This window comes from Protobothrops mucrosquamatus, unplaced genomic scaffold, assembly GCF_001527695.2.
Source record: "Protobothrops mucrosquamatus isolate PMUCROS unplaced genomic scaffold, P.Mucros_1.0 scaffold115, whole genome shotgun sequence".
Taxonomy (NCBI): domain Eukaryota; kingdom Metazoa; phylum Chordata; class Lepidosauria; order Squamata; family Viperidae; genus Protobothrops; species Protobothrops mucrosquamatus.
In genome coordinates this window covers 283417-294665 of record NW_015386487.1, presented here as the reverse complement: position 1 = coordinate 294665, position 11249 = coordinate 283417, and the positions used below count along the sequence as shown (strand labels likewise).

At 47.6% G+C, this 11249-nt stretch overlaps 1 protein-coding gene across 2 annotated transcripts in view; it reads left to right on the top strand.

Moving 5' to 3' along the window:
- Positions 1-11249, top strand: part of ZBTB16 (zinc finger and BTB domain containing 16) — a 119606-nt gene that overhangs the window by 52814 nt on the left and 55543 nt on the right. For both annotated transcript variants that reach the window (XM_029283509.1, XM_015812926.1), the window contains exon 2: positions 1879-1976. In XM_029283509.1, the coding sequence (XP_029139342.1) occupies positions 1879-1976 (98 nt within the window). The remainder of the gene's footprint in view (positions 1-1878; positions 1977-11249) is intronic.

Sequence of the window (11249 nt, the reverse complement as noted above, 5' to 3'; positions counted from 1 at the left end):
CATTATTCCAGCTAGCTGAATGAACCCTTTGGTACCTGCTTACATAGTACGAAAATAAAAGCAGTTTATTGTACTCTTTTCCTACTGTTCATCCAGGGTGTAGGGGGCATAGAGAATTGTTCTTTTGGGGCATGGCTGGCACATCATCTTCCTTTTACTAAATGAAGTTTTAAAAGGTTTTGTGTTCTTCCTTTTCTGTTCTAGATAAAATATCTCAGTGAGTTTTGCTTCTTCTTTTCTTTTCAGCTAGAAACAAATTGAACGACCATTTAGATGGCAAATAGCAGCAACTGTCCCTGTGTAATTTCTAAGGTTATAATTAGTGGGTTCCCCCCCCCTTTCTTGAAACTGTGCGATTGAAGAATTGTTTTTTCAGCAACTGCCACAAGCAGCTGCTGGATCTTTCTACACATAGACACCTCTAATACCCACCCTTGCTTTGCCCACAACTGGACTGTGAACATGGCTGGAAAGCCAAAACAATAAATAAATAAAACGGATATAGAAATTTGTTCTTTTCCCTCTCTTCTCCAACCTCTCCCTGCTTCTAGCTGAACTGTGTCTTTCAGAAGTTCTAAAATATGCCAAACGTAGCACCTTATTTACAACCAAACTAAGAATCTGTGTAAGTAGGTACTTGTCTTGAGAAAAGTTGTTCCTTTTTAACAAAAACTGTGTTTGCTGCAACGTTTCTCAAATGTTCCACTGGAAGAAAAACCTCAAAACTACCCTTGAAATGTTTGCTTTTGACGAAATTCAGAAGTGCCAGATTGTGCTGCTGGATTAGAGCTTTAGCTATATAAATCTCAGGGGGGGAAATCCTTCTTTAGAAATGTTGAGAATATAGCAAGGTGGTTTTAAGAAGTGGGAACATCGATAGTTTTGTTAAAATCTCTGAAAATCTTGCTTGCCATTTCATACGTTGTCTGAATCCTGTCCGAGTTAAAAGCATGGATAGTACACAGGCCACAGTTGAAGAGGCCTGACTTTGGAAGACTGGAGACTCCCCTCCATCCCCTACCAAAAAGTCTGTGTTTGTGTGGCTCCTCCTTCTTGTGCCCCAAACCCTCCAGGACCACCTTTAGGGGGCTTGATAAAGCTCCCATTATTGCTCTTGGTTGGCTGACTCTGCTATCCTTGGTGAAGGGTTGAGTGTACTCAATGTTTTGGGGAGCTGATCAATGGGTTTGAAGCTCCCCAAAAGCAGGCTGACTCTTTATAGAAGAGGTTGAGGGGGTCTCCATCAGACGGCTTTTGCTTCTGCCTTGGGAAATCACAGCCCAAGTGGGAAGTAGGAAAGTAAACCTCTCCAAGACTTGTTTTAGTGTCTTTGGGCCTCTTCCAACCATGTTGTTTGCATTTCATGTGTACGGACATTGTTGCTTCTTTTCACCAGTCATTTCCACCCTGTTTTGGAAATGTGAAAAAGTTCTTTCCCAGATGAAACAAGGCAACCAGAAGTGCAATGTGGAGACAAGCAGGGAATAGAATATAAGTCAACCCATTGAATACACACCCATCACAAATGAGGTGTGTGTATGTCCTTGCTTCGGTATTCAGGATCTTCACTAAGATGTCAGATCAATTAAAAAAATATGAGCCACTCTTGTAAAATTAATGCCACTGCTTCTCCTCCCATGTAAGAATTCTGCCCCTCCTTTAATGATGGTTCTTGCAGCAAAACAGGCAATCTTTTTTTTGGGGGGGTGGTGTTCTGAGCAGGTGAGAATCTCTGCATCAATAGAATTTGGGGAAGAGTCCCTAATGTAGGTTGACTTTTTCAAGAAGGGCCTTGCCTTCTCCCCACTTAGACCCCACTTCCCATAAGCTATGGACCTAGACTTTCTCTCATCTTGTTCATTTCCCTCCTCCCCCCAGGAAACTGCACAGTGCAATGAAGACATACGGGTGTGAATTGTGCGGAAAAAGATTCCTTGACAGTCTCCGCCTTCGGATGCACTTACTGGCTCATTCAGGTAAGTTTAGAGTTGTTGTTGTGTGTATGTGTGTTTGAGTGTTCTCCCCTCTTTCCCCAAAGTTCATGCTGTTTGGTCTTGTCCTGAAGTTATAACTTGCCCAAATCCTTGGTTGTAAGGCATTCAGCCTGGTCCTCCAGCAGGGCAGGTATGTTCCCAACAGGTGTGCTTAGGACCCCAGGAGGCGTGGTGCTAAATGGCTGGATGCCTTGTTTGGATAGTAGTGTACAAGAAGGGGGTTACCTCTGCCCCTGGCCTTCTCCTTTTCCCTCTTCCCAGAACTCTGGTTAGTCCTGGATATTTTGCCTCCACTGAAAAAGATTCTTTCGTGGGGTGAATGCCACCTGGGAGTGACTGTCATGGATCTTCCTGAGGAAAAACCCATCTAGGCAAGAAACTCCTGTGGCTGTTTTTAAGAGAGTAAAACCAACCATGAAACAGATTGATGTCTTTAATATCCCATCCCTGGCTGTGTTGTGGGGGGATTTAGCGATGGGGCTCAGCTGCTGCGGTTTCTTGAGTCTTGGAGGGAGATGTGATTTGTGGCCATCGTTGGTCCAGAGATTTCTCAAGAAACAGAACTAGAGTTGCAGGCCGGGGATTCAGTTTATTTGGATGCTGAGGCATTCAGATCAGGAGCTCTTGATTCTGCCCTGCAGAGGAACAAAAACTAGAGTATCTGGGTTCTTTCTGAGATGGTGGACCAGGCGTCCTTCCTGCTTGGGACGTTTAGAGAGGCCCAGAGTGAGACCTTCTTGTTCATAAAGGTTGTTCTGGGCTCCCCAGTTGTACAAGGGAAGCTCTGAATGGCAGTCAGGAAGCCCTCTGGCTTGGTGAGTTTGAGGCCTCGTCCATCAGCTTCCAACCTGGACAGGCCCTTCTTCTACTCTTCCTTCGGCACTGATGTATTTTGCAGTTTCAAACATACAGTATGTTGTGCATCTCTTCTCCAAATTCAAGCATCCACCAAAGTTTCATTAGCAAAAGTGGCAGAACTGGGCACTTGTTTAATGAATTTCACTATTAGATTGAAATGATGCAGGTCCTTTAATTAAATGTACACAGAGGAACTAGAATGCTAAGCTTGTGACGATACTTGGCTCTCTAGGAGCTAATTTAGTTCCCAACTCTCTCATAGGGGCATCTCTGAACAGAGTGTCTGTGGGCACCCACACTAATAGAAAACTCGGTTCTTGGGGTGCCACTATAGTGTTCTTAATGCCCAAGAATCTGGATAAAATCTTGAGGTTTTTAATCCCCGACATCACCATTACCATCTTCATCATTGGAAACTTTTTTGATGCTATTCAGGCAAACTGGCATACAGATTAATTTCTGGGAGGACCACCCTGGGGTGAGGTGGGGTGGTGGGACTATATAAAGGCGATGGATGGAATTGAGGGTCCTCAACAGGGTTGCTGTGCTGCAACATTTAGTTGTCACTCCCAAGTAAAGCCCCCTGGTTGTGAGGCTTTACTCCTCATTCCTAAGAGGGGCAAAAGTCCCGGCAGGAGGAGAGAACGATGGAAGTTGTGACATTCTGTTTCCAGCCTAATTCTGGGACCATTTAAGAATTCTGTAAATAGAGAGAAGAATGCTCCAGAGGAAACATCGCCATAAAGCTTAACAATCGATAGGAAAATGCTCACATCTTACCCAAGAGAGGTTTTGATTTGAATTTGGAGGAGGAACAAATACGCGGGGAGCAGACGCCCCCCCTCGTCCGCCCTCTTCCTCTGTTTCTTCTGTTGTTGGGAGAGTAAATTTTACCAGGTCGTGGAACAACCATCAGTGGGACAGCGCTGCATTTGGGGCTGATCTTGGCGAATCAGCCATGACAGAAAAATTGGGGAGACCTGTTTGCTCTTGGGGCTCTAATTTCAGGAAACTTCCATGAACCTTACAGATGCCTCAAAAGCCCCCCCCCCTCTATTTCCTTTTGCCCCTGGGGGAGCTATGCCAACTGCAGCCGGGTCCCCCAGAAACCTCCCTTTTGGGTCCTTGTGGATTCTGGGGAATTGTGCATGTACAGGATTTGTGTTTTTATCAGCAGGTGTCCCTTCCTCGGGCCCACTGGGAGTGTGGGGAGGAAATGGGGGGGTGAGGAGGGCTGGCAACTTCCCAACCATCGTTTCCCTAGTCGGAGGGCAGCCCGGGACACGCAGGGTGTAAAATGTATTTGCTTCTCGGCTGCCTCCCCCTTCTTGCCCCGTCCCCCATCCTCCCCGCCCGCTCCCTTGGCGCACGCGGCTTCTGTTTGTTGCCGTGGCCCTGGCCTCGTGCCAAGCGCTGGCTGGCTGCCGGCCCGCTTTGAGGGTACAGTATGTAAAGCCAGCACTGAGCCAAGTTTGTCATCATGAAAGATGATTATGTTTTTTCCCTTCCTGCCTGGGTGGGAGGGGGAGGCGCCCTGATGCTCGAAAACAGCCACGTTAAATTCCAGCCACGTTGTTGACAAAAGCACCAGCTACACCTTGGACTTTCTTCTCCTCCCAAGCTGTGCGGCCCCCTCCTCGCCAGATAAGCCGAGGCAGAATGGGTTGGAGGAGGGCCGCCTCTTAATGCTCCCACAATGGGCTTGTGGGTTTTTTTGGGAGGGCTTTTTTTCGGGGCGGGAGGGGGGCCACGCAGAGAAATTCATGACTTGTTTAATTAGAAGTAGGCTCCCCGCATGGAGGAGCCTCTGGTCTGTTGGGGGTGTAATGTGCGTACAGCGTTTGCAAAATCCTGAGGTTAAAGAATTGAATTCCAATCAATTTTGGATGCACATCAGCTAAGCAGGCATTTAAGAGAGAGCTAATCTTCAGGTGTGAGGTATACTTTAAGATTAATTTTCAAGCAATAAAGCCAGCCCTTAAATAACAAGGTAGATCAGTATAATCCTGATTGTCCCGTGGCTCCTGTACTTTTAAGTTTGCTAGAATGAAATCAGGTGAGTATGCCAGGCCCTTGCACTTCTGCAGACAGATGTTCAGTGCTCAACTCCAAATTCCCTTCCTTCTTCAAACATTCTCCTGGCTGGGTCTTTTGAAGGCCACGAGTGAGCATCCCACTCAGAATGACCAGCAAGAACAAATCATATCACTCTCCTTTGGATCACCTGATGGATCCCTTTAGTTCCTTCCTATATATTAGAACCCCTTACCCCATTCCTCTTAGGAATGAATGGTGGAGCAGAAGGCCTCCATAGATCCTTCATCGACAAAGAACAACAGTGGCAGAAGTTCCTCCATTCTTCCATGCAAAGAAGAGGTTGTGGGAACATCTACAGCAGGGTCTTCACTTTCTCTGGACAGTTGGGTGTTGATATTTGTTGCTCCTGATCTTAAAATTGGTGCCTGATGTCAGGAGGACTTCACCACATCTAAGGTTGTTCCTAATATCAAGAATGTAGGAAAAGAGTCAAACTTTGAGAAGATATGATGGTGAGAAGTAGAGAAGGGGAAGAAGAACTGGTCTTGGGGAAGAGGTGCCTTTGGGTACATCCCTCCCCTAGATATTCATTTCAGTTTTGGATGGAGCCATGGATCGGAAGGATTAAGTGCGGTGGGCATTACTCCCCACTGTCTCAAGTGTGCCCCTGCAGCAACTGAAAAGTAGAGAAACATGGTACCTACCCTTGGAAAAATGCCACTTTTCGTTAAAATTGCTCTCTTGTTGTGTTTACATTGAAAGATTGTGTAGGTGTGTTTTCTCATGGCAGTGTTTATAGCAACTGTTTCGTGTACATGCAGAATAATTATAGCTGTGGAAAGCACATGCACATGCAAACACCTATGTGGTAACCTGGGTGTGTGACAAAAAAATGCATGGCTTGGAAAGAGGGATGGTGGAAAATTTGTTTAGTCTGTGTTATCAGCGTGGCTTTCTTTAATTCCATGTTTTCAAGCCAATGCTCAAATTAAAAACTTGAGCATCTCACTTTCCTTAATTTTATACTATAATGCAATTTGTCAATTTAGTTTTAAACAGTATGTGTCAGGGAAATGTCTTCTCAAAAATGCATGCCCTCATGTAACTAAGGCACCAAAACACAACTGGAGAATATTGTTTAGAAGAACTTGTAAATAGAAAAGCGTATCTTTGGAGTGACGTGCACAGCTTAGATTTTAGTACAAACTTTTTTTTTCCAGTTCCTTCCCCCCAAACTAGGACAGGAATGAGGCAAACCAAAGTTACCCCTGAAAAAATTAAGGTGGTGCAAAACCAGCAACCGCAAACCTTCTATCTCTGCTTGTTCCTCCAAATCACAAAAGAGGCCCAAGGAGGGTTGAGGCTGGGATCTGACCATGCTTTGGGGTCCATAGCTCACCGGGGCCTTTTCAAAGGGCAGGCTGGCCTGTTGAGCCCCACCAGCCTCATGAAACAGCCCCTGACCTTGTGCAGCAAGAGGGTGACCGTGCTTGGACGGAAGACAGAAATAGCCACCTCTGGAGCTGTAGTTGAGGAGATGGTTGATTGTGTGAAGGAGAACGGACAGGTAGAATGGGACCTTAGGCACCTACCCCACCCGCCACATTCATAAAGTAGCCCACTCTTTCTAGGGGGCATATTAGGAAAATTAACTCTACAGGATCAGAACTTGCAGTCTAAACTTCATTGAGGAAGCCGATCTGGCATCTGGAGCAGAGGTGCTGTGTGAACTCTCACGAGGCGACTGCGGTTTATCTACTGAAGTGGTGGCCCTTCAGACTCAGGTGGCCCTTGTTCCTTCTTTTCTTGGTTAGGGGAGTGCCTGCCCCCATCCCCCCCCTGTCCTGGGTGGTCTTCTCTGTGTCCCTTTTTCTGGAGACCGTGCCTGCTTCCCCTTCCTCCCTTCCCCCTGGAATGCAAGCTCCATGGCCGGGGAGGTAAACGGGGCCAGGTCCTCAGCTCCAGCGGCTGACAGGATAAGAACGGAGAAGCATCCTTGATGGAGCCATGGCTGGACCCACCCCAGAAGTTATGGGATCCTCAAGGATGAACCAGAGGAGCCCAGCCCCCCACACCACTTAAAGTGCTGGCCATCCTTTCTGGAGGGGGGCAAGAGCTGTAGATGCGTCTCCGCCAAGGCCAGCTCTCCCCGAGGGGGTTTGCCCCCTGAGCAGCCTTCTTGAGGGGCTCCTGCCCCCTCCCCTCTCTTGGCCCTGCATCCCTGGAAGACCCACATCTCAGCACTTGGGCTTTCTGTGCAGCCCCCCAACAGCTTGCTTTCCCCCTCGATTCCTGCGGGAAGCCCACCTGGGAGGTGCAGGATCAGTTTAGCAGAATTCAGGCGGTCCTCGGCTTACGAGCACAATTCCCACATTTCTGTCGCTAACTGAAACGGGTGTTAAGTGAGTTTTGCCTTCTTGCCACAGTTATTAAGTCAATCACTGCAATTGTTAAGTTAGCAACACGGCGGTTCTGTGAATCCGGCTTCCCCATTGGCTGTGCTTGTCAAAAGGTTACAAAACGGGAACACGTGACTCTGGGACACCGCAGCCGTCATAGATATGAGCCAGTTGCCAATCATCCAAATTTTGATCATGTGACCAGGGGAATGCTGCAACGGTCGTAAGTGTGAAAAAGGGCCATAAGTCACTTTTTTCAGTGCCCTTGTAACTTCAGACGGTCACTAAAATAACTCTTGTAAATTGAGGACCATTTGTAATAGAATAACAGAATTGGGAGGGACCTTGGAGGTCCTCTAGTCCAACCCCCTGCTCAAGCAGGAACCCCATACTGTTTCAGACGAACGGTGGTCCCGTCTCTTCTGAAATGCCTCTGGGGTTCGAGGTTCACGCTCAGGCTGTCTGCCCGCCCAGCCAGCCTTCCTCCCAGAGCGAAGGGCCCCTGCGCCCCTTGCCCTCTTTGGGTGCCCTCCTGCCGGCCAGCCACCCGCCTTTGCCCCTCTTCAGGGGGCAGCGGCCGCCCCTTCCCACGGCTGCCTGGGGTGGCTCTGCTGCTGCTCTTCCCTGGCCGGGCGCCCGCAGCCTCCTCGGGTTTTGGCCGGGTGCCCGAATTTATTCCCCAAGTGATGTCATCGGCTTGCCGGCAGGGCTGGATGTTCTGCCAACATTCCAGCGAGTTTATGATCGTTGGCAGATGCGCAGCCAAGAACACACTGTACCCGCAGCAGAAATTAATGCAGGCTTGAGTGGAGGCCAACCCCGATACACAAGAGAGGAAGGAGGGCGGCGGGGCTGGAGGGGGGGAGTAGGGGGGGGAAGAGAGAGAGAAAACACAAACTGTTTAATGCTGTTTATAAATTATACACTTGCTGATGAAAAATACATTTCTTTCCCTTCCTCCTCCTGCGCACACCTTTTTTTATCTAGCTTTTAATTTATTTATTTTCAGCCTCGAGAGTTTAAGCTGATTCAAATAATTCGTTTTTTGCTTTCAGCTCCTGTTTTGGCAGGGGTCCTGAGCTGCTGCCACTGGTGTGCCAGGGCCAGCCTGTTCTGCCCCCCCCTCCCCCCCAGCTTTTACCTGAGGACCCAGTTTTTTTCCTTCTCCGCATTCAGTCTTCCTGAAGCCCTCTTTTTCCCCCATTTTTCTCTTCTTCAGGGCTCCCTTCTGCAACACCCTTTGAAAAGCAAAACAGCCCTGGCTGCTTCTTGTTTCAGGCTGTTTGCTGCTGTTCAGTGTCCAGGGTGACTAACCGTTCAGCAAACTTTTGTTTTTTAAGATGCTAGTCCTCTGCAGGGGAGCAAGAACTTCCAAGAGTTTAGCAGAGACCAGGATAATAGAAAATATGGTTTCAGGATCAGAAATCAGAGCAGTTTGTGATGGGGAGTTGATTTGTCCCCAGTCTCCATCCAGCCTGGATGCTGTTTTTATGGACACCACCCAGAAATGCAGGGTGTGTGGGTAAATGCAGACAATTTACTACTTTTACATGGCTTCGGTTGTTGTGCCCTCCCTCCAAAAGCCCTAAACCCAAGCCCACAAAAAAAAAACCTTGCTAATGTTTATCATTTGCCAACAGGCTCGACAGATTTCTGCTTCCTGTCGAGCATCTCCGCTGTAAAGCCCCCGCGTTGCTAAGGAGCCGCTCTCCGTACTGTAATGGGCTGATTGTGTATTCCATTCAGCACTGTATTTTATTTTTGTATGCAAGGCAAAGTGTTTTGATGGAGGACGATTGCAGAGTGTCTGGAGGCTGTTGGGGAGTTTTATAGGCCGTACAGTACACTGCGTGCCTTCTGAAATGGAACACAGGCTGTTGAATTTTGGATAAGGGGTGTCACGCTCTCCCTCCCAGCTTGCACGGTCAGAGAAAACTTGGTTTTCTGGGGCAGGAGCAGGGAAGTGGACATTGTGTAATAACTTCGCTTCCCTCTTGCACTTTGGGGGGCAGAGGTGGAGTTTGGGGCCTCAAATGATGGGAGGGTGTCAGAGAGGGAGAGATCAAGATTTTGTTCCTTCCGTGCTTTTTCTCCCTCCCTTTTTAGGGGGTGGGTGGTCAGTGTGACCCTCTGATGGCTCTTCCAGTGCAGTGTGGCACTTTGGGGAGCTGGCTGGATTTTTGGATTTAAAAGTCTCCTTTAGGGAGGATCAGTGTGCAAGAGGGAGGAAGTGTTTTTAGTGTTACACTCTTGTTTGTGTGTAAGTTGGGCAGAGGTTGGATCAATATCTTGATGGTGTATGGTGCAAGTCCTTCTACACACAAGCACACACACACAGGAAAACTACTTGCTCTTGGTGAGGAGGTTTAGGCTCCTCTGTTTTAGACCCACCTAGGAGTCCATTCAGATCAGCAAGGGCTGGGGTGAAGCAGAAGCTTCAACCATCAGTGGTCCAGAAGTAAGGATGCTCTGCTTCATTTCATCCGCAGCCCAAGGAACCAACAACCAGGGATCCAAGCTAGTTTGCAGTATCCTTGTTAACCGCCATAGTCTTCTACGGAACCACAGTCTCGGCCAAGCACTGGAACTCCTGATACATCCTTTGTGATTCTTGCTCCAGGTCACAGGGACCATACAATCCTGCCATGGGGCAGGTGCAGATGTCCCCAGATGTGCTATCCAAAGGGACCTTCAGTGAGATCACATCTGGCTCTCTGATCCCTTAGACCAATGATTCTCGGCCTTGGCAGGTTGAAGACAGTTGCTAGCTTGGGGGATTCTGGAAGCTGAAGTCCACCCGCCTTCCAAGTTGCCACGGTTGAGAAATGCTACTTTAGCCTGGGGATGCTGAAAGTTGAACCAAGGCTTCAGTAGGCAACACAGATGTTCTGCTGTGGCCTTTGGTTCTTCCATGGAGGCTTCAAATCTTATAGAGGTACTGAATCCATGGCTGAGTCCTTTGGGAAATGGATGACTCCTGGTTTGTTTTGACGGAGCTTCGCGAGAGGATGTTCTGGATAAAGTCTGCTCAGAGGGGAGAGAGGTCCAGGATGCCTTATGGATGGACAGATGTCTTCAGTCTTCTCTGAAGCGCTCTCTTTCTCTGTCTCTCTCTCTCTCTCTGTGTCTGTCTGTCTCTTTGTATGTTTGTGTGTGTTCCTCTAGTATAGGGATCTCCAAACTTGGCCACTTTAAGACTTGTGGACTTCAACTCCCAGAATTCATGGCTGGCTGGAGAATTCTGGGAGTTGAAGTCCACAAGTCTTAAAGTGGCAGGTTTGGACACCCCTGCTCTAGTATACTTTTGTCCTGTCCGCTTTCCATATGTTTGACAATGTTCCCTTTAAAGCAGCCCATGAGAGTAATGAACATGATGGGGCGATATAGCTTGGTGGTGAAACCCACAGTGCAGAATTCAAATTGTGCTTATTTTCCTCTTCATGAATTAGTTTCGGAAACTTTATTTCTCTATTTATTAAAATTTTACACCTCTGGGCAGATCACTGATAAAAATAAGAAAAATCTGCATGAAAATACCTGTACCAAAGCCACATGAGCCCCATCCGTAATAGCGATAACGGCCATGTTGGTGATGTGGGGGGAGCCTTAACCCAGAAAACGAAGCGTTGGAGGCTCAAATAATCCTGCAGAGAGTGTTGCTTTGTGGTTTAAAAAAGGAAATAAGACATTGACATGGATCTTCAATTTAAAAATCTGCCTTGTGATCGGTTTAGAAAAAAAAGAAGAAAGAAAAAAAGCACACACACCCTGCCCTTAATATGCTTCTGTCTGTGGCTTTGGAAGCTGAATTATTGTCTTCTGTATGTTCAACAGCAAAGGAAATGGGTCTTGGACCAGATTCGGTGAGGAGGGGAGACTTTTATCTGGGGGAACGGAGAGAGGAAACTAGAGTAAACCCAGTGGCTTTCTTTTTTTTTTCCTTCCTTTTTCTTTTTTCCTG